Raw genomic sequence first — 24,651 nt, 5'->3', positions numbered from 1 at the left:
CCTTTGGCAAGACACTTCACCCACCTGGAAAGGCTGGTCTGAATCGACTATTGTATGTTGTATATCTGTACAACTGTAAATTTGAGTACATATTAAGCTTATTTTTTATTCAATTTATTTTTTAAATCTTTATTCTTATTTTTTTATGACTTTTTCATTGTTCATTGTTTTATTGTTTTATGTTGCACCGAATCACCAAGACTTCCAATGTTTGTGATTTGTTCATTGACAAACTTATTCTGATTCTGATTCTGAAATAGAAGAGAAAAGTAAAACATATACAAACATGAAAACACAAAGTTGTGTTCACACATTTAACAAATTCATAAACAGTTAAAAAGTTCCTCATTCATCCAGGTAGGTTCCATAGCAAAAGAATATGTAAGATATTTGTGTATCCTAACCGTGCATAACGACATTCACCGCACCTCGTTTTCCATAAGTCTGAATACACATTTACATTGATATGGGCTTTTTACCTTTGTTGGTGTCACAGGAGCTGGAAAGAATTCTTGTCATTCCATTGCACCTATGAAAACTGATGGAAATATTAACATTAACCCTTACTTTACTCAAACTCTTTATATGCAAAAACACTGTAAACTTTGTGGGTCCTAATAATGAACCTTGTGGATCACCAAATATAGTGTGATGCATTTTCAGAGCCATTTTGCGACATAAAAAGTATAAATGGAGGATAAACCTTACCGTGCATGCTTTAAGTGGTAAACTGGAGTGTCTGGAAAAAACTTACACAGAACAGAAAGGCCCCTATCCACAAATAGATCTAGGAACCTTCTTGGGAGGCAACAGCGCACTACTTTGCCACTCTAAAACACATTCGCAGTATGTATGAAAGATAATGTAAAAAAAACATAACAATCAGATGCTGTGCTGAAAACTAAAAATTAATGAGAAAAAACAAAAAAAGTACATTTAAACAGGCCAAAAGTCAAGGGAACCACCTTTTGTTGGCATTGTAACCTTTAAGCACATTAAAAGGAGTTACAGTGAAGGCCTGGCTGTACTGAGCTCATGTGTTGGCACTGACTACTGTATAAATGTAGGAGATCCATCTGTAGCCGGTGGGACGGGGCTGGAGCGCTTTCTAAAGGAAAACCCCCTCTACTCTTTCTCTTCTCAAACCAAAAGTTTAACCACAAATGTGCGCAGTCAGAGCGAAACACTGTGGGAGACAACCAGGCAAAACAAGATCCAGATTTATTGTACAGTGGAGTGTGTGGGTCTGTGGGCAAGAAATGCACTTCATCACTGTTAAAACACCAACATGATAAGAATGGAAAGTGGAAATCTTAGCCATAGTAATAAGAAGTATTATCTGCTAATTGAGATTGAGAATTGAGAAGATTATGTGTAACTATTGATTCAAATTTAGGATTAGACGGTATCCCGCATTAGGAAACATTTATATCATTAATAACTGTTTCAAATCTACAATGTTAACAACTTGGAAAGGTTTTAATCTTGCAGGATATGTGATGGCTATCTGAAGAATTAAAAGGCCTATACATGACTTTCATTTCTTCTAGTTCAGGAAAACACCTTTGTCCTTCACAGTGTAACAACTGCTTGTGACTATATCAGACAGTTGTTTCATGGCTAAACATCAGAGTAAGAAAAGGGACTAAATAAGTACAGTTAAAAAAATTCTGAAACATGTTCTTCGCTCATGGTTTTTCGCTGAAAAAAACTTTACTGTTCAGTTTGAATGCAATTTATGTAGGTTCCAGGGGCATTAAACTGTAATTTGACAGAAGTAATTGATTAGACACAAAATCCTGCTTTATAAGGCAATATTTTAAAGCTTTTATCTCTAGCTGTACAGTACTTTAGTCCATAAGTGGTTTGTAGTGTCTGGCGCCGAGTCAACCCTGCGATATAAAACATACTTTAAAAGGTGAAACAAGAGTGCAATGAATCTAAAGCAGACATGAAGAGACATGAGTGTCAAGGACTATTTTATTTAGTCAGTTTGTCTTACATTCACTTTGGCCTTGTCTCAAAAAAGACCAAATCTAACAAGGGGAGACATACTCTTTCAATAAAGGATGGACAGTCTGTGCTTAACAAACCAATGCATAACATCCTACATCACATAAATTCAACATCTGTTTACATTATATATATACATATATATACAATTTCCATGTTCGATTTGTTATCCACAGCATGATATGTGGTAGACTGTTTGTCTAAATGGCGGGAAAAGATCGGATGCACTTGTTCAAGCATGCAAAACAGTGTAGAAAAATACAAGTTCTCTGTACGTAAGTGAGTCCACAAGTACAATATACATTTGGGTTCAAGGTTGACGTCTATTCCGGTGTTAAACTAAAACGTTTCTATTCAAAGTAACATCACAGCTTCAATAGCCCGATGCTTTACGCAACGGGTTTTTAACAGTAACAGAAACAAACAAACAAATACAATAGTCTATTGTCATCTTCCAAATAACATCACGATTCACATATTTACTGTCATTAATTGCCACAAAAAGATGTTTGTAAACATGTTAATATGGTTTTTTGAATAGTTATTGTTTGGAGTTATAGAGCAAGATAATGCTCACTAATCTCTCAAAAATATATGGCATTTTGCTTATCACTGCCATTTTAAAGACAGATATCATGGTTGCTGATATTGCAATGACTTTCAATTTGCCCCAATTTGTGCAACTCTTTGAAATAAATCGATTGCCTGGACCAAAACATTCACGAGGTCTCCGTTTTTGTCCGTCTTGACAGTAGTGCTGAAACAAGTTGATTACTACAGCGTACTCTATAACTATAAATCACAGTTCAATACACTGGGGTCTAGTTTTATATTGGACGCACATTCCTAAAATAGAACACGTCAGTCCCTGAGAAATAAATCATCTTTTTCCACAAATATTGGCGTTTACTCCTCAACTCGCCGTTTCAATTTCCGATGTTTCAGTTTATTTTTCCAAAGCTTTTTACTTGAAAGTTCCGTCAGATGATTGTTTATGTGTTGCTCATCTTGTTTTTCTTTTTCGTCTTTGTACCACGGCCCCCAAACCCCTCCGTTCAACTGCGGGTTGGAGCGGAGGTCTTTGGCCGGGTAGCGCACTGGCACCGCCGTCTTATTGTAATGGGCTAGCCGCATTAGCATCTTCTTGACAATATGCGGGTACTTTTGAGAGAGATCCACCCTTTCGAATGGATCGGCCGTGATGTTGAACAGCCACAGAGACTTCCCCCTATCCCAGCGTATCCGTTCGTTATGATAGCGATGGGTTAACCTCTGGGTGGAGAAAGTCTGCGGAGGAACCCAGTCGCTATACCCGGGCACCCCAGTTAGCAGTTTCCAGTGTCCAACCCTCAAAGCTGCCTGGACCGCGGTGTTCCATAACCCATACCCGGCTTTCCAGGAACCGTTCTTGGCTTTGATGTAAATTGGGTCAATATTGTGTAAAATGTCTTGGCGAGGTGATGGACGACCTTCGCTAATAGCTTCCCAAACGTCATACCCGTCCAAGTTGAGATCTTCCTCCAGGGTTCCTTCCGCCAGAGTCACCAGCGTAGGGAACCAGTCTGTGATGTGAACCAAAGAACGACATTTTGTCCCTTTGTTCATCAATAACGGACTATGAACAAAGCCAACCGCCTTGATACCACCTTCCCAATATGTCGCCTTGCTGCCCCTTAGAGGCCAGTTGCTACCACCAGCTAGCGGTTGCCCACCATTGTCAGAAGAGTACACTATAATCGTGTTATCATAGTAGCCATAACGCTTCAACGCCATGGTCAAATTGTGGATGGCTTCGTCAAGACAAGACACCATGGCGGCATACTTGCGTCGCGTCAAGTTTGGGATTCCTTTATAGCGTTCAAGGTAGCGCGCCGGAACTTGCAGCGGAGAGTGGACCGCCTGAAACGCTAGGTAAAGGAATAAAGGTTGCTGATTGGGATCGTGGTTGGCCAAAATGCTAATAGCTTTTCTGGTTAGCATCATTGTCGAGTACATTCCGCGATCCTGGTCCCAAGCTGCCTCTTCGCCTTCGAACAAGTCATAGCCGCACATCCGGGCCGTGCCTTCACATTTGTAGTGGCTGTAGTAATCTCCGCTTCCGAGCAGCGAGCCGAAGAAAGTGTCAAAGCCGCGTTGAGTGGGTAAGCAACCGCGCTTGTAGAAGCCAAGGTGCCACTTGCCGACCATGTGAGTGGAGTAGCCGGCCTGCTTTAGCTTCATGGGCAGGGTGACGTTGTCAAGAGGTAGGCAGTTGGGCTGGGTGGCTCGGATTATGGAGTGTTGGAGCCCTGTATGGATTTGATACCTGCAAATGAGAGCAAAAAAACAACTTAGAATCATTTAAAAAGATCTTACACAATTCTACAAAGAATGTCATACCATTGATTGATTTACGTATGTTGATATAGTTGTAGTTTTACTTGACTGTTGTGAGAAAGACGTATATAAGTTGAGACCAGTAAGTGCATTTGAGAGTTTCCAGACCCTCAAAACTGGCCCACATTGAATACAATTTATTTTTGTGTACAACTGAATGCCAACATGCTCTGTGACCTCCACCCCAACTTTGTGAAATCATACCTTGGAGCCTGTGGTTTTTTATTGGCACCTAAAATATCACCCGAGAAGTAAATGTGCCGACCAATATATACAACGGTGAACACACTGTGCTTTTCTGAAAATTGTTTAGGCTGTTGTTCAATGAGAAGTCTGCTTAGGCCTGCTTTTGTTAAACTATCTGTGATTCCTGACTTCACATTGGCTCCACACTTATAATATACCATGTAAGTCTAGCAGTGGAACCCTCAGGCAGTGTTTTCAACGGATGTTTTGTTTGTATTCACATATTAGCTTCAAGTTTTGGTTTGCTTTCTGAAATAACAAAGAACAAGTTGTGAAAAACTATAAAACCCCAAATAATAACACCAAAACGGAACCTGGAACTTAACGTAAAACAACTTACAAACCAACATTTTGCAAGATCGCTTCCAAAAAGCAATTTGTGCATGACAGTAAAAAGTTCCATATCCACATTTGAACTTCCCCCAATAAATGAAACTGTAATTCTGCTCAGCATCAGTTTATGGTTTTAACATGCTACTGTATGTCATTCCAATCAAATCATCTGGATAGAGTGGCCAGTAAAACATTCATAAAGCCTAATAAAGCTGCAAGTGGTTTTTCCCTCCTCTCAAAGCCCATTAGCGGACTCTCACTACAGTAAGATTCATTGTATAAGATAAGATAAGATAAGATAAGATATTCCTTTATTGTCCCACATGGGGATTGGCAGTGACACACGTGCACTTTATTCAAAATGACTCTAATTACATTGACACAGCTCCAAATGAAACACACAGGAGGTGACAGTGGAGTGCTATACGCTGGTGTATATACGTAGCCTAAACGGTGGCAAAGGTTAGCGGCGAGGTTAGCGGGACCAGGCGAGGTCTACGATGTAGCGTGGAGAAGAAACAGAGGGGTGATCAGCGGGTAATGGAACAGCAGCAGTGGCCATGTTGAAAGTGTAAGGGTGAAGATGAAATGATCTGATATGGAAAAGAATTTAGCACCTCAGTGAGTTTGACATGAGGCGTAACCACAAGTTTGAATCGACTGTATGTTCGTTCACAACTCATTATCGTCAGGGCGTGATGAGGAGGAGGAGCTTTTAAAGGGGTGGGATGGAAAGCGTTGGAAAGTTGTAGGAATTGGTCACATTAGAGTTTTTTCACTGTTTAGGATGGATTGGTCTCTATGCTAACGGACTCTTAGCATAACTCTTTAAATAATTTCACTTATGATAAATGCATTTGTTCCTTTTTTATATAATAGACTAGTTTTATCATTGCTTTTTTGAAATTGGATACAAGTTTGAGAAGGGCCAATACATATATATGCTTTATACATTTCAACAAAAACAACAATGTTCTGGTGTACGCCAAACTCCCATCATACATTACCTTTTGACTTCTCTTGCTTAAATACATCTAAAACGTCTGGTAATAAATCAATAGATAATTCAAACATTTTGAAAGTGATAATGTCTAGGGGTGTTCAAAAATATTGCAAATTAAAAATGTATATATATCGTGATACAACATTTTGTGACGCAGTATTGACAGTGTGGGCTGCAGTATTTTTTGGTATAGTAAAAAGATAATAATAATGACAGCGCCACAAAAAAGGTTGTATCTTATATTATGTTTGTGGTTTAACAAAGAAATACTGTTCTGATCGTATTGTGAGCTATGTATCGCATCAAATTGTGAGGGGCCCTGTGATTCCCAGTCCAGTCCTCACCTCACCTCACATGACATGACGTTTACTGTATTTACTATTGTTCTAACTGACACTTATGAGGACATAGAGCATTTATCCATCTTCATTAAAGCAAGATATGCCCATCAGTACATGGTCTTTATTCTCTTCTAGTTCTAATTTCAAGCATGCCCAGTCACAAGATGAACACCTAAAGTTAAATAATCACACATAAGAGTAATGATCAGCTTTTTAAGGATTCCCATCTCTCATGAGATCCACTGTAACATTTTGGCCTGACATTGATAATAAAGCCGTATTTATTTAAACTGTAGCTGACTGGAGCACCTCACAGCAGAGCTCTCAGCTGGGACTTTGGAACTTCATTACTTTTGGAGTCGGGATGTCTGCTTTTACTCAAAGTCTAAAGCCCCAGAGTGAGAACACATGCCTCTTCACCACCTGTTGATATCAATATCAATATTTCTTGGATAAAGTATAATTTGACTTTTCATGATGGTCAAGTAAACATACAGCCACCTATTCAGGTTCATTGATCTTCTATTTTTGTAACAATTAGAAAACACAATCTAAAGAAAAATCTAGGAGAAATAATCTGGGGAAAGAAAATATGAAATCCCAAAGTCACTGGGATGGGCTCCATTCACCCGCGCCCCCGAACGGGAACAAGCGGAAGAAAATGAATGAATTAATAAAGGCCTCCTTTTTTTGTTCACAAAATACCATTATTGCCAAAAGAGTGCAAGAGTATAGATGAGACAATAAACAACAATAACAATAAAAACAGTTGACGATAATCATTTGTGGTACATTTTGTGTCATCGTAACCACCAGATTGTGCAGGAAAAAAACGACTTATCATGATGTTCTTCTCTAGATCATTGTTGTTTCCATGTTGTCTTCCATTTATGATCTTTACAAACATGCAAGAACACTTTCTATAGAAGGAGAGTATCATGTGAAAGAGTAGAAGCTCAAAAAAGTCTGTTTTTGAGAGCAACTTTTGTAACTCTGCGAAATCCCCCATATAAAGTGTTTCAAATCTGTCTGGTTTTGGTCATGGTTTTGCGGCGGACCACACGAGTATACACTCATGTCCTCTGTCTAAATAATTTCAAACAAAGTGATAAAAAGCATGATATAGAGTTAGCTCAATGAAAACAATGAGCCATACAAACATGCACTGAGCAGTAAACAGACACAGAAATACAGCTCTAGCTCTGCTGGAGTGTGGAGGAGATGTGGAGTCAAACAGAATTACACAGTAGAGGTTGTAGTGATATCAGATTTAGAACATAATGTACATGGGTTTGATTTAAACATGCTGTGTAATGTTGTAGGCCCAGAAAATGTCCCATGTTAAGCAGGTGTGCATTGTAACTAAAGATAGACCAATATGGTTTTTTCACAAGCTCTGCCAATATTTTTGACTGATATTTAGGGTTGACTTGAATCATTTCGTCAAAATATCCAATTTGAATGGACAAAAAGCTTCCTTATTCTCGTTTCATGGGTCCAAAGTGATGTCACACACTTGTTAGAACTACCATTTCGAGGACAGAAGCTGCAAAAGATTAAAACTTCTTAAAGTATCGCCCCTTTGCATTTTCAGTGAGATGCATTATTGTTCATGACTACCTAACAGTGCAGATGGACAACAACATACAGTGACATACAATTAACCCATGAGCCATCAATGTAGACGTGTGCAGTTCTCTCTTCACAAGCTTTACATCTTGAGAATTTGGCTACCCCAACTTAAATATTGGCCTATGCTGTAGATTTAAAGCCGATGAGCCGATACAGAATTAAGCAAAGCACATTTAATCTTACACTGTGGAACATTACAGCAAGTTTAGTATACATTTATCATGATATAGTTGCACCAACAAACCTCTTAGCTGCCAACTTTGTGAATTACAAAGTCAGAGCCAGAGCACGTTGTTTGTGATCTCGCCCCCTGCTGTGGCACATGTGCAGCGGAAACCTCGGCCTAACGTTCTATTGAAATGACGACATTTACAAGTTTGGCAATAATTATAAATCTACTCGCACTAATAAATGTGATTCTAGCTGTAGTTTGTAAGTCCAGTTAGAGCATTGATTTCACACGCAAAGAGATGAATGTATTGTCACTTCTGTAGGAGACCAACAATATCCTTGATGGCATAAAGAGAGCTTTGTGGTCCATCGGTGTGACTCAGGCTGGTTTACAAATTTCAATATTTCATTTCAGAATTACAAGAAATAGGATGAAATCGAACAATTTCTCAGACTTGTCATTGGTGTCTCAGGCGTCTAACATTGCAGCTATAATCAGAAGCTTGGGTGGTTGATGGACAGACACGTAACACCAGGACTTTCCCATTGGAGAGCCACGTTTACGACCGTCCCGTGTGGGTATCAAAGCTCCCTGGGTCTGAAGGAAAGTTATCCAGATAGAGTTAGTGCTGGTAGCAGGGCCTCATGTACTCGTTTGACCTCCTCTGATCCTGTCACACTGAGCGGTAAACTTATACCTCCCTTAAGATGGGCCTTTCCCAGGATTGGCTATGTTGGATTGGATAGCTTGCAGAGTCAGTGGTAATGAAAAGTGCATGCATTTCCTGGATATACATTTAAATTAATGTTTGCTTTTGGGATTGGTAGAAGTGGAAGTTCTTTTGTGTGTTTAAATTGTGTTTTGCTGAGTTGCAGGGATAGCAAATGAAATATTCACTTTAATATATAGCATGAAAAGAAGAAGAAACGTACTATTCTGCATTCTGTGCTGGCCTAACACTTTAAATGCAGTAAATAGAGAAAGAATGGAAGGAACAAATGGAAAGAATAAATCTATGGAGAGCGCTCAAATTGCAATTAAAATCTATTTACTCAACAAAATAAAGGGCAATAGAAGGTCAAAAAACTGGCTCCACTCAACTGCCCAAGGTGCATCTTGATGGAGTCTTAGTCGACCAAACTTTTTATTAGTTAACAAATAATGTATTATTTAATATTCATACAGACACAGAGTGAATTATCTGTTGTTTTTTTGAGTAACTGTTACATTTATTCTCCTTTTTTGAACAGTTACTTGGTTGTTGTTAATCAAGGGAACTTGTGTGAAATTGTATGATATTTTTTATGCCTTTTGGGTTAGAAATATGGTCAGATTATGGAAATTTGTAATTGTTTAGAGCACTCTCGCTCCGTTTTAGTCGACTAATCAATGTGAAAGGTCTTTTAGTCAACCAAGAATTTAGACAACAGACCTAGTGTCTACCCACAGTGGATCAGCCGTGTTGTTTGGGAGTTAATTCCCTCTTTCTTCTTCTTAAGAGGAACATCAGCGTGCATGACATGACTAGTTTACTAAAGAGAAACGCTCCTGGGCAAGGGTTGTATTAGCTTGGTTCAATTGGTCATTGTGAATGAAATTACCAAAGCAGTGCTGACATTTTTTTTCTTACTTTAAAACTGGAATTTTGGGGGAAACATACATTTACTGTAATACTGTGCATGCTTTTAGGTCTATAGCTTATTAGCAACAGATGCTAGCCAGACACTAACACTCAAAGTACTATTTTGGGTAATTAATAAACATTGTTCCGCATAATTGGTCTGGATTTTCCCCTTGACCAAGGAATGTGCATAAGTATGTCTCGTTATTTGCCCATAAATGTTCATAAACCACAATCCAGCTTCCTCTGAGATCATTTTTATTCAGCACACTTGTTCTTCAGCCATTCTCCATCAACTCTCCGCAAGTGAAGCAACCCAGACCTGCAGGTATCTAAGTTAAAATCCCTTTGATCATATGCGTGTTTGGTGCATGCTTGAGTTCTGACCCTTAAGAGGCTTGACATACCACAGGGTTACGGCTGTAATGAGAATGTCCTGCTGCTGCGCCCAATGAGAGCCCCACAAATCACTCAAACCTGCTGCATGTCCCAAAGGTGGATGCTCAAAGTATGTGTGCGTTGTTTCTTCTTATGTACAGGGGTGGATGGCGGGTAAGTTCTGTGTTTTTTGTAGGACAGTTTGGGAGCGATTGTTTATGAGGCTCTGAAATGATGGATGCTACAGGGAACGACTGGTCTCTGGAGGTTTTTGAGTGATTTGTTGGAACTTTGAAATATGAATGGGCAAAACAGGTTGCGTTTTTGTAAGTTGAAATCATTACAAATGCTGATATTGGACAAGGACTCAGTGACATAAAGTAGAGATGAGTGGATAATAAGATAAGATAAGATATTCCTTTATTGTCCACACAATGGGGAGATTTTGGTGTTACAACGCAGTAGATACAGGGGAAAGGACAGATAAACTTACTTTTAATAGAAGAACTCTTATAAACAAAACAAAAAACTCTTATTAACAGGGAATGAGCGGCATATATTTCATTTTTGGACAATTAAATGCTTTGTATTGCTTTTAAGATGTAACTAGAATGATCTGCTTCATCGAGGCTATTATAATAATTACTATATTGATGTGTAGTTCAATAAATAATAGCTGAAACAATATATTTTTTCTCTGTAGATGGTCGAATAAGTAACTTCTATGACTAATTACCACTACTAACTAAATATTAAAGTGTTTCTTTCTGTAATTTATTTATTGCAGCTCAACAATATCGTACATTTGTATTTGATTTTCCAGCTTTTTATTGTTTTGGTTATTGTTAGTTACTTAAAGTAGTTAAAATATCATTTATTGTAGTATTTTTCTGTATATTATACTGCACAAAACATTTTAGCGCTAAACATTCTTTTTTTCTTTTTTGTGTGTATTTTTTGGCCCTTAGGCTTTGTTAGACAGGATAGTTGAGTGTGAAATGTGGATGAGAGAGAAGGGACGACATGCAGTAAATTGTCACGACACTGCGGCCGGCTGCACATAGAGCCTGGCATGTGTGCTACCTCCTTTTACCACTTGACCACCGGGCAGCAGCGTTCAGGTTCAACGGCATTTACTCAAAGCATGACACAGGCTGACCAATAGGAGAAGTGGGCGGGGAAACAAAGATGGAAACAAAAGCACAGATTCACAATTACAATACTTACAGTACTTTGTCGTGTCCTGTTCCTGGTTTAGTCCAGGTTTAGTTTCAGATTTAGTCGAAAATGTAGATGTGATGTGAGTAAACAGAGTATACCTTTCTCAAACCTTGTGGAACTTGTTGTACTTGTACTTGTTGTTCACAAAGAGCCACATTTTGAAACATATACGGAGTGGACGGTCACAGTCGACGTGACAATGAAGTGAATAATTGGAAATTGTGCATTTAATCTAGTTTTGACGAGCCTCCACACTGTAATAAGGCTTGGAACATTGATATTAGATCTGTATCACATCAAATTAGTTGTTATTTAGGTTATGATAGCAGAAATGTTCAAATTGTTGTTTGGACCATTTAGTCTGGCATTTGGCCCACGAGCCATAGTTTGGACACCCCTGCATAAAAAGTATACATCTCCATTTCATAGTATGGTTTGAGCTTTCTATTTCAGAATCATGCATGTGTTATCTATCATAACTAATAATGTGCAACAAAAGTCCTACAGAAACCATGTTTGACAGTGTTCGACTATGAGCCCAGCACTTTCCAGCTCAGTCAGTGTGGACAGAGTGAATGAGTGATACTGGACACGTGCTGTATATTTACTTTAGCGCTGAGCCAAAAGCCCAACAAATCATGCACACCATTAACTGTACTATCACCCAGAGACTACACGTACACACCAGCAGCCCAGCAAGTGCACTGAACACTGCTACTACTACTACTATTACTATTACTACGACATTTGCAGTGCTTCTCTCCTCCACATCAGCGCACACATATGGTTCCAATGAACAGCTTGTATTTGGACCTGTACTTCGTCAAACTCCGAGCGAGCTCCAAAGCGGTTTGTCATGTTCTGAGGAAGGATCGTCACTTTCGCTCACATGGTGCACACGCAGGATGGTAAATGTACTCGTAAAATGAGTGAGATTTAGGTTCAAGTGGAATTTTAAAAGAGTAGCTTAACATGATCTTAATATGCCTGTTGGATTACGAGTGTTCTGTTGATTTAATTTTCTGACGTATCTTCCTTCATAATAAACTTAGAAGGCACATATTACGCAAAGTCAACTTTATTGAGGTTTTAACCTTGTTGCAACAGTGTTTCCTCATTGTTATTCACTCAAAGTAGGAGGTCAATGGACTTGTTTCTATTATTAGTAAGTGTTTTTTGATCAATTTTGGGGTTTATAATGAACAAAATGTAAACTGATGAGCTACTTATGTTATAGTCCAATACTAAGTACATGAAAAAAGTATAATATGTCTCCTTTTGATGGTGTAACTTTTGTTCACGTTAACAAATTTTCAAGTACGTAGCTGATTCCTAGAGAAAACATCAGCATTGTTGTAACAAGGTTCAATAAAGTTGAATTTTGCATAATTATATGTACCCTTTACGACATACAGCTAAAGTTACAGCTAAATGTTTGTTCGGAGAAAGGTTGTTGCATTGTGTTTACGAAGCATAGGCAATAATATTAATACGTAAGTTAAGTTGCTTGAATGGATGGAAGAAGTCCAGTTACTTGTGCAGTCATTGCTTCACCGGTCCAAATACCTGTATGTATATGGCTATGAATCAGCACTGTATAGAGGCGAGTGACTGATTTGAATGATGGAGAGAGTGAGAGGTGTAGGTTCACTTGCTGACCCCGCTCTCTCTGTATGTAGCCTATATGTGGTTAAGGCTAATGTAAGAGGGCAGTGTTGGGAGTGACAGAGCAGCTTTTGGAGAGCGGCCCCTACCCCCCTGAAAGACTGTTCTCTCTGAGACCTAATGGGGTTTAAGTACATGCACTGCTGAGAGATGGGAGCACAGGCAGCAGCGGAGGAGAGCAGGGAGAGGGATTAGTTCACTTAGCATGTCTTAAAATGAATCAAAGGTTTTTATAGACCCTAAAAATTATAAGTGTTGTTTTATGTTGAAGGCCGATTAGCTCAAATGAGGAGAGGGTTCTAAAACAGGACGATGATTCCTCAGGCCTGTTAAGTGGCTTAGGCTGATTACAACCAAGAGGTGTCATTACTAAATTTTCACCTATCACCACTCTGCAGCTCTAATGTAAATGAATAAGTCATATTCCTGCAGTGACTGGGCTATTAACCACTGGTACATGTACTATCAGGTCTGCTGGGATGTGCATGTTTTTTGGCTGTATACTATAGTTTTAATAGGAAATCCAAGTTTTTTTAACGAGTTGAATCAGTAGAATTAAATTCAGTTGAAAAGAAAATTATTCATATTTAACATTGTAATAATTTGCTGACTGCGACGAGTTGGCCACTGTCCAGGGTGTACCCCGCCTAAGGCCCGAAGTCACTGGGATAGGCTCCAGTCACCCGCGACCCCGAAAGGGAACAAGCGGTAGAAAATGGATGGATGGATGGATAATTTAAGACGAGATAAGATAAGATATTCCTTTATTGTCCCACATGGGGAAATTTCATTGATGCAACGCAGGTAGATACAGAAGAACAGATCACTTATAGGAAGTTTGAAAAACATTCTTTGTAGAAGATCTCTTATAAAAATCTTAGGATGTCCGCCGGGATAACGTGACGATCTCCGGGTAAGACAACGGTTTCATGAGTTCCTCCTTTGTGTAAACGCGGGGGGGGGGGCACCTCGCTCGGAGCCAGCGCACATCACGACGACACGACGAAAACACTCAATAATCCAGCCGAACAAAGTCAAAAACAAGTTAAATTGAAGCGATTCCAGCGCATGTCCCTATTGTACAAGTAAAGTAGAAAAAATATTTACAAAATACAAAAGATAAAGCACAATAAGTGTGAAAAAAGTGTGAGAAAAGAGTGGAGCGTTTACACCGGGCTGCCAGCTGGACCGGCGCCTTTGTGACGAATTTGCTTATGCGAATGCTCCATCTTGAGCATGCTTCTTTAGTAATTAGTGGTAATGAAAAGTAATTTAGTAATTTCATGCTTCGTTAGTAAACACTGCAACAAGCTTGTATTGAGCTTTAGCATTGATAGCATTTTTTTATGTGGACTGGGAACAACACTATAAAAACACAGTTCTTAGTTGTTTGTGCCATTTTGTCAATCAATTGAAACTGGTTTGTGGCTGTCTGACGGCATACGCTGCAGGTTGTTTTACTTTATCACGTCTAGGGTACGGTACGGACTGTCCCAATTCTAATTTGTACCACCCCTCTGCCCTTGAGCACTTCCACATGCACTTCTTCCCCTCCAAACAAGCACATTTAAGTGAATCCTGGCCTCTCACTCTGTTTGGCAACTATGGCAAGTAATCTTATTTGTCAATTATATAATTAAAAACAATGAAACCCTGTGCTCTCATACTGTATTTATGTTATGTACATTCTTTAGACTAGAACTGCAGCAGAACGACGGTGACAACCAAAGGAGGAGAACATTTCAGGCCCAAATGACCTCCATGTGTACACCAATGTTTGAGATGCAAATTGAAGCTAAAGAGGAGTCATTTTCTGCTCTTTACTATAATCCAAGCTTCCAAATAACATGCTCTGCTCCTGACTGAGGGGGAAAGACCAGGGCGAACAAGGTCAAAAACATCAATCACTGTAATACATAATCATGCAAACCACATACCAATACAGATGTTCATCTTTCACTGTTAGCTATAGTCTTAGCATTGACCTCTGACCTTTCTCTTGGTCATACATCTTAGGTAAAGAGGAGTTGAAAGACCCTGACTTTGCCTAGAAGCCTATAATAATCATAATATAATGAGTGCAACCTGTACGCCAGAGTGTTCCCATGAACCCTGGATGACCTATGTGTTTTTGGGGCATAAGTATATTGTGCGAGTGACTATAGAAAACAACCAAATTCTATATGGCAGAATTCACTAAATAGTAGGGATAGGACAAGACACAAGATTGTATTCTAAAATAATCTTTAGTAAATAAATTGTAAAGTTCAGTTCACAATTTTGTATTTATTTTAATGTATTGTAATATTTTAGCTGTCTTTGTAGAACTGTTTTTTTGATTGACAGCTGCTCACAAGTTGTAACTCACCAGTGCTAAAGCCTGAGGCCTTTTTATATCTTTTTTTTTTATTATCTTATTTTAATTTTTTTCAATTTTGGCATGAGCTGTTGTCCCATCCTCACTAAATAGTTATGCTCGTTATCAATGTTATCTTATTAACATAGAAGAAGGAAAATAAATATCTCGCATCGCCTGTCCGTCTGAGGGAGTCGGATCTCTCTTCACTGTGGAACTCCTCCAGGTTTCTACTTTTTCCCAAGGAGATTTTTTGTAGTTTTTCCTGGCTGAGAAGGAGGGTCTAAGGACAGTGGACCCATGGACATTGCCCCTCGTCCCTCTAGACATTGTTTAATCCGTATTTCACTATCGCCCTCCGAGGCAACTACTGTTGTGATTTTGGGCGTTACAAAAGTAAATAGAATTTAATTGAAAAAAATTAACAAAAACTGGTGGAACGTTTAATATCAAAATGTAGGCTCTAATTCAGCAGAGCGCTCTTACTCGCCAAAGTGATGTTCCACTGCAAACACAGAACCACCTCTTAGCTAAAGAACTGCACCATAGCGACAGGATGGACATTGAGCGTTACATCACACTAAGTAACGTCATACAGAGTGTCATGGTACGGCACGGAAACTGTTCCTCTGCCAATTTTAGACCCAGACGTTTACCATTTGATGCGGCTCATGTTGGACCATAGTGGCGGCTCATGTTGGACCATAGTGGCGGCTCATGTTGGACCATAGTGGCGGCTCATGTTGGACCATTGTGGCGGCGCGTTTAGTCACACGGATCAGTTTTGTGGAAGACATTTTAAATGAAGCACTTTAACTATACCTAAAAATGTATGATAAAACCGTGAGGCATTTCAGTGTAAAATATCAAGAGATTGTTGATTTTGCCATGTTTGTTTCTCATTGTTCAAATATTCCTCATGACCACTACTGAATTAAAAGTTTTGTCGGTGTTGCTTGTAACTGATTAAAAGGCGTGACACTACCGGTGTAAAGTCATGTTTTACATTTTTTGGTTCATGGTCAGTTTGCTGTAGGATTAGGCCCGAAATCACTGGATTAGGCTCTACCCAAAAACCCTAACAGGAACAAGCGGACAAAAATGAATGAAAGAATTACTTATTTATATATGTAATCTACTTTTATAACATATATACAAGTAAACTACATCAGCTGTTTCAAAATGATATCTTTAAGTTGATGTCTTCCTCTTCACCAGCAGTGTCTCACCATAAACATTAAACATGGCTTTATCTATCACATTATTGTTTCATTTGATCATAAACCACACCTTTTCTCCATCTCCAGTCACACGGGCACTACTTGTATGTGATGTGGAAAACGGGATCAACAGCCGCAGGTCACGTCCCCACAAGTTTGTTAGAGGAAAAGTAAATGAGTCCGTGTTTGACAGAGGTTGATATTTTCCATATGTTCCGAAACTTCCAATCTGGCCACACATTCTCCCAGTACAGTCAATGTGTACAATAAGTCCTGCTGCAGCTTGTCCATGTTCTCTACTACAGAGTAAACCCAGGAAGTCAACGCCCACTCATGACTTAGGCTATTGTCATGTCAGATATTTGTGGTCAATGCAACAAAATCCACCCTTTTCCTGATTTATTGCCTGATATGTCCCATGATGTGGAGAGGTAAAAAGCAAATATGAATTCATTCATACATTTTAAACTGCAACATTGGCTTGGTTAGAACAAGGACAGAACAAATGTGAGCTTGTTTTATCAATACATTCATTCATTCATTCATTTTCTACTGCTTGTTCCCATTAGGGGTCGCAGGTGGCTGGAGCCTTTCCCAGTGACTTTGGGCCTTGACAGGGACCAGCTCATCACAGGGTTAACTGTATTGATTATAGACATACATACATAAACAAACACAACTATAATTGAAATTGTGATCATTTTAAACATTCATGTATGCAAAGTCCACAGTTACTATGTAGAGGAAGAATAGTCTATGTCTATATTGTGTGATTTAAAATATTAGCTCAGGATTTTGAGAAAGAGCACCGATATCATCCTTAAAAAAACTGAAAAAATCTACGAGCGCTGCCTCAGCAGAGTGAGAAGGCCCAGTTTAGTGATGTCACGAGTGATGTCACGTCTCAGTCCATTCTTTATACAGAAAGCGTGTCAGTCGATATCTCGAGCAGTTGTAGGAAAGTCGCACTCCAAAAGCAGCGCAGAAAACTCACATTTACAAACTATTTTTGGTAAATACTATAGGCAACAGTTTAAGGCATAGTTAAAGACTAGTGACATCGAGACGCAAAATGGCAAAATAAAGGGAAGAAACCAAAAACCAGAAAGCTGGTGCTACCTTGCATCCAGAGAGTTTGAGACTCCTGAAATGGTTCCTCCACCTGAGATGGAAAGTTGAAGAAAGCGAGTGGAAGATTCCAACCCAGGCAGCTTCAGCTACTCTGAAACCTAAACCCAACCCAGAGCGAAGGGATTTAAATGGCCCTTTCCTCAAGAGACAAGTTGGGCAAAGACATATTTCCAAAGTCCAGGGGCAAAACAAGGAATGATATGAAGCGCGAAGATTGTATCCATGACCAAATATGCAAGAGGGCGCTGGTGGAAACCCTAATGAGGAAAGGAAATATGTCCAACGGGTTAGGGTAACGATGAACTAGAAATGGATTGTCTTCAGAGAAGTCCATATTCAAGCAAACGAGCAAAACAAGCAACAACACAACCTCAACAGAAGACACTAGCGAGAGTCAAGTTTGTGATCGAAATCCCAGGAACCAACAGAACCTTTGGAGGACGAGACCCAAAATCCTACAAAGAAAGAAGAAGAAAGAACTTGAGACTTGCTTGAAGACCAAATACATTCACACAGCTCAACTGCAAATGTTGGTGAATGACAAAGAACCTCTGGAATTATCGGAATCAGGACCTCCGCTGGAAGATACCAGTCACAACACTCCAACAGCGAGTGAAGCAAAAGCAAACTCTGAGCCAATGGAATTCAGCGGACAGTCCAACGTCTCAACTGGATTCAAGGCAGAAAAAGCCGACTTTGGTTCGAGATTTACTTTGGACAACTCGTCTAGAGCCACGACTCATGACAAAAAGACATAAAGAGAGTCCATATCCTCCATAGTCCGAAAACAACAATGCAACTTGACTCTACTAGCATTAAACTGGGATAGGCTCCAGTCACCCGCGACCCCGAAAGGGACCAAGCGGTAGAAAATGGATGGATGGATAATTCATCTCGACAGGCAAAGTCATGTGAAATCGTTAATTATTTGGGAGGCTTTTTGAATCAAGAGGCCACAGTCGCTCCTCTGTCAGTAAAAACATGTGGTTTTGAGCAGAGGTCAGACTTTGGAGGAAGAAATTTGAATATTATTTGTGTTAAATGGCACAGATTAAAAGTCTGTATAGTTTATGTTTCACAGTATTCTGAGTTTTATGACTCAATAAACCAAGGATTACAAAATGACACTGGAAACCTGTAAATTTAGTGATAGAAACCTGTTTTTTCTGTAAATATACTCCATCGCTATGACTCTAGACTTAAAATAACCCTCTCTATATTAAAAATCACTTAGCAACAAAAGGTTGTTGCAGTCCTAGAATAAATGCTTCCTAATTCCTAGTCATTCCTGACACATTATGTAGCCATGCAAACTACCTGTGTTTATAGAAATCGGTTCATTTTATTCATTAGGTAAAAGAAAGGCCTGTAGCAACAATCTCCAACATTATAAAATAGTCCACAATTATAAAGTGTAGTTGGAGATGTAATCGCTAACTTAGATTCGGGAGCAGGACCACGCCTCAACCTCTTACCTCCCCAGCAACCACACCTCCAGGCCTATATATGCAAAGGCCAATCCCAGCATCTCTTGTTGTCTCTGCTCTCTCGACCCCACCCTCCCACCCCATGTCTCTATCATCGTCACCTTAACACATCACCATCCATGGAGGGGGGGTTCTGAATCGGCTGGGCTGATTACCCGAGACAGAGCCCCCATCCTGAGTCTCTACCCAGCCATCTCATCGATCTCTCTCTCATCTCATCGATCTCTCTCTCATCTCATCGATCTCTCTCTCTCTCATCTCATCGATCTCTCTCTCATCTCATCGAGCTCTCTCTCATCTCATCGATCTCTCTCTCTCTCATCTCATCGATCTCTCTCTCATCTCATCGATCTCTCTCTCATCTCATCAATCTCTCTCTCATCTCATCGAGCTCTCTCTCATCTCATCGATCTCTCTCTCTCATCTCATCGATCTCTCTCTCATCTCATCGAGCTCTCTCTCATCTCATCGATCTCTCTCTCATCTCATCGAGCTCTCTCTCATCTCATCGAGCTCTCTCTCATCTCATCGATCTCTCTCTCTCATCTCATCGAGCTCTCTCTCATCTCATCGATCTCTCTCTCATCTCATCGAGCTCTCTCTCATCTCATCGAGCTCTCTCTCATCTCATCGATCTCTCTCTCATCCCATCGATCTCTCTCTCATCTCATCAAGCTCTCTCTCATCTCATCGAGCTCTCTCTCATCTCATCGAGCTCTCATTGAGCTCTCTCATCGATCCCCCTCATCGATCTCTCTCATATCGATCTCTCTCATATCGATCTCTCTCATATCGATCTCTCTCATATCGATCTCATCGATCTCTCATCGATCTCTCATCGACCCATCATGACTTATCAATAAACATTCTTTTGTATTTCATTGTTGTGGCGTGGTCCTTGCTAGTGAAATGTTATTACCCTGAGAAGCATGCGGCAATATGTAGATGCTTCCAGTCAGCGTGGTAACCGACCTAAACAGACGGATTCATCTGTAGTGATTTACTGCTGTACATTAATTCTTTATGCCACCTGATGTTTGCCCTGGCGTGTTGGTGCAGGCCGGGTCAGAAGACTTTGTTCTCTGGTGTTTAGTCTGGTGACGTGCTGCTTCATGGATGGATGGAGCTCTATCATTCAATTCAAACACATGACATCTTCCATTGACACAAATACAGACCAGCTGGAGGTGTCGCCAAAGAAAAGCAATACAAAAGACCCTGGCCATTTTGGATCTAAGCGCCATCAAGCCGCCAAAAGATAAAACACAGAACACACACACGTGATCATGTGTGAAGTGCAATATGTTTCAAAGTTACAACCCAAGTCCCTCGTTTAACCCTCACACTGTCTTTGTACACACTATAGTAGTGTCTTTGTAGTAGGAGTAGTGTCTTTTAGGAATCAGTGCAATAGGAATTAGTGCAATAGGAAGGAATCAGTGCAATAGGAATAAGTGCAATAGGAATCAGTGCAATTGGAGTCAGTGCAATAGGAATCAGTGCAATAGGAATCAGTGCAATTGGAGTCAGTGCAATAGGAATCAGTGCAATTGGAGTCAGTGCAATAGGAATCAGTGCAATAGGAATCAGTGCAATTGGAGTCAGTGCAATAGGAATCAGTGCAATAGGAATCAGTGCAATAGGAATCAGTGCAATAGGAATCAGTGCAATTGGAGTCAGTGCAATAGGAATCAGTGCAATTGGAGTCAGTGCAATAGGAATCAGTGCAATAGGAATCAGTGCAATTGGAGTCAGTGCAATAGGAATCAGTGCAATAGGAATCAGTGCAATAGGAATCAGTGCAATAAGAATCAGTGCAATACAACATCTGTGCTATGTGAATCAGAGCAATAGGAATCATATAATAATATGGGGTAAGTGCAATAAAGATGTATTTATTGTCACTGTGCTGCTTTATTAATTTATTAATATGAATTTATTTACGTTGCAGTAACATTTTTGTACTAACAAGAAACTGTACTCGCTGTCCCTGTCATGGTTCACCTGTTTTGTCCAGCTGGGCACAGTCTGTGTAAATAGTATGTGTACAAGTATTCTTTTCTGTCAACCTGCCAGGAGGTCTGCAGATGGAAATTAGGCTATAATCTGGCATATGTACATGTGTTTACATGTTCATTAATAAGCATTGTCCCTCCCCATTCTGAAATAAATAAACATAGCCTAATAATATACAGGGATGGGTTCTTTTGAGTACAGATGAGCCACTTAAAATATGCAAACTGTACATGTTGAGTTGGATATACTCTTGGATATACTAGTTGGATGCACCTAAAAACTACTAATTTGTTAACTGGCTCAATGGTTGAAATATTATATAAATTTGACCAACATTTTCTGTGCTTATGCAAATAGTGCTGATAGTGATGCTTACTGAACACAACTAGAAACAAACTAGACCCAGCTGTACAATCTTTGATCACTGATAATGGCTAGCAGCCTTAACCGTTGCTTGTAAAGCCATTGTGCGTGCGTAGCCATTTTAAGTGAAAGCATATGTGAGGAGACAAGATACAAATCAGTGTCGGCAGCTCTATTAAGTCATTGTAGCAAAATAATAACTTCTTAAAGTATTACGTAGTAGGCTAGTCTAACTGAAATATTTGAATCAATCATAACCACTTTCTATGATCTGGTTCGTCGTGCCTTTAAACTTTGTAACTTATTTTCTTAGAAAGCTCCATGGGAAAAATGAAAGACATGGGCGGGACAGTTGAGCTCCATTGGTTGTAGTGCAATTCTAATGGAGATTGCCTTCACATTGAAACCATCTTCTGAACTCGATAGTATAGCTCTCGATATTTTTTCTCTGTATTTATTAATCATTTATATAAAATTACAATACTTGATGAGGCGATAGTCACGTGTGTCTATAGCCTATCGATGGAGATCAGGCCTGTAGGTTGTTCAAGATGATGATGATGAAGAAGATCTCATTGCATTTTACCATCAAGTCTGAAGTGAAGTCATTAGGGCTCTTAGTGCAAGTCCACGTTCTAGTCCTCATTGATCACGTTCCAAGTCCGAGCCAATGAAATAAGGTTAGAATTTGTGTCACAAGTCCAACCAAGTTAAGCAGTTCATCTTTTTTTTGTTTCTCACCGTTTACCTAGTGTGAATTCTCATAGCTTTAAAATAATGTTGAGCGTAAACCGTGCTTTAAAATGTTTTATAAAAGCAGATATACAGTGGTCTGCAGTATAAAGACTGTAACAAGTCACAAATCACGAGTCCCAGAGTCGAGTTCTACGCCTTCATCATTTGGAATTCCTACCTGAGACCTTCTTGCTCTCAGGTGCCACCAGAACGACTCACATAACCCCAACAATGCAGCTCATGTGTGCATTTCAACTACGTATTAAAATACCTTACACACACATTTACGAGCATGTATTCCCTGCTACCTACGTGGCACCTTTTCAAACCCGGGAGAGTGTGGGTGGCTGCACTTTACTCATTATCCAGTCGGACCTGTGCCAAACCCGCACTGTACTCGTACTGGTCCCGCTGGTGCTGCTGAGCTCTGGAGCAGATGTGGAAGAAGAGTCCCGCTGCGCACACGGGAAACTGCTGATGCTAACTCAGTGCAAGCAAACTACAAAGCCAGACCGCATGCCCCCCCCCACCCATCAGAAGAGGAGGACACAACTTCTGCTTCCTGTCACCCACCGAGACAAACGCGAGTACCACCACAGCTTCCAAATCGCCAAAGCACACTTTCACAGTCGACGGCTCGTGAAACGGGATATTGAAAGTACCGGGGGATTGAAGGATTGGGTGGTCAGGGGATATTCAGGCACTCCTGTTTGATTCTGGCCATGTGGGATTTATAATGGTTGTGTGAGTGATGATAGTTAAAACAATACGTTACATTTTGGGACATTATGCACCATTTCAGACAAGGAAAGGCGAGTGTTTGAGTTCAGGAAAACAAATACGGGCTCTTATAGGTTTACACTAGATATACATTTTATAACAGTTGGAACCGTGTTTATATCAAGGTAGTATATGCAGTTTATGTAAGAAAGGCCATATTTTTCAATGCATTAGGGATGTGGTAATATGTGCCTGCAATTGTCTTGGTGTAAGTATTGCATAAAATGTGAATGGACCATAAATTTAATCAGAAATATCTTTTTATACCTTTAAAAAAAGAAAAAAAAATCACTAGAGTTTTCTGTTCAAATTATTTATTCAGCTAATGTTTTGTGCAAATTAAAATGTAAAAATCCCAAATAAATTATTGAAAACACCACGATTGCTTTTCATCTGTTTGAAATAAATGCTGATTAGTAATTATATTTATCATGTAATGTATTTGTGCGGTTTGTGTATAAGTGTGGGGGAGCTTCAAGGAAAAAAAGATGGGCACTAATGCTCTAGGAATGCGTTACATAATATGGCTGAGAATCACAGGGTCCCTCACGATACACAGTCACGATACGATTATGCAATACATGCGGTAATCGATATAATGCTCATGATATTCGACTACTTTTTTAGTGAATTTGTCAAATGTTTTGCATAAACAAGTTTCCTTTTTCTTAACAAATTGAATCACCACATTTAGTATCACAATATATCAATAATTTGGCACACCTCTGTTACACATTTTTTATTATTATATCGACTAAGTATTCGGTTCTGGAAATAAAAGTACTCTGTGACAGGTGTCTATTTGTCCATGTTATATAAAGAGTTAATGAAGGTGTTAGATCATATAGCAAGTCACCAAATCAGGCAGTTACAGTTTATAACAAGATTACATTATAATGCTGTCATCAGGTCAGTTCTCCAATAAGGATTCCAAATAGATAATAATAGCTCATAATTGTGTCAGTCCTTGTTCCAGAGTGTCAGCCCGGTGCGTGACTTTACCTGCCGGTCATGAGCTGGCTGCGGGACGGGCTGCACAGCGGCTGCACGTAGTAGTTCTCCAGCTTCACCCCCTGCGCCGCCAGACGGTCGATGGCGGGGGTCTTGATCTCGGAGCCGTGGTACCCGACATCCCTGAAGCCCTGGTCGTCCACGAGGATGAAGACGATGTGCGGCTGCGTGCCCCGGTTCTCCCAGGACATGTGCACGCTCCACGTCTGCGAGATGATGAGGCCGAGCACCAGAGCCGCCGGGACCCACGCCAGCAGCAGCATGCTTCCTCCGGCTCAGGTGCGCGTGAGGACGAGCGCGTGAGGTGACGCGCGGCGCATCGTGATCCAACAGCCGCTCGCGACGTGAAAAGTGTCAGTGAAGGAATCCACGTGGAACCGTCTGAATCCAAGAGAGAATACTGCCCCGAGAGCAAAAGTCCAGCCCTTCTTTTACTCTGAGCAACGCTGTTCGTCAAAGAACCTTCAAATGACAACGTGATCGGTCCATCTTGTACCGGAGTTGGCTGTACCCGGGTGTGAGTGGTGAGATCCCGGCAGGACGTCCCGTGG

At 40.1% G+C, this 24,651-nt stretch overlaps 1 protein-coding gene across 1 annotated transcript; it reads right to left on the bottom strand.

The window, feature by feature from the left end:
- Window positions 1-2,222: 2,222 nt before the first annotated feature.
- On the bottom strand, window positions 2,223-24,390 carry arsj (arylsulfatase family, member J). The gene is made up of 2 exons (XM_072459166.1): window positions 24,092-24,390; window positions 2,223-4,318 (listed from the first exon to the last, which is right to left on the bottom strand). The coding sequence occupies exons 1-2, from the start codon at window positions 24,361-24,363 to the stop codon at window positions 2,920-2,922; spliced, it is 1,671 nt and encodes a 556-aa protein (XP_072315267.1). The 5' UTR covers window positions 24,364-24,390; the 3' UTR covers window positions 2,223-2,919.
- Window positions 24,391-24,651: the final 261 nt, after the last annotated feature.

The sequence above is a fragment of the Eucyclogobius newberryi genome, unplaced genomic scaffold (assembly GCF_026437365.1).
Source record: "Eucyclogobius newberryi isolate DKJ021-1_F unplaced genomic scaffold, fEucNew1.0.hap1 SCAF_22, whole genome shotgun sequence".
NCBI lineage: Eukaryota > Metazoa > Chordata > Actinopteri > Gobiiformes > Gobiidae > Eucyclogobius > Eucyclogobius newberryi.
This window is presented reverse-complemented; position numbering and strand designations above follow the sequence as displayed.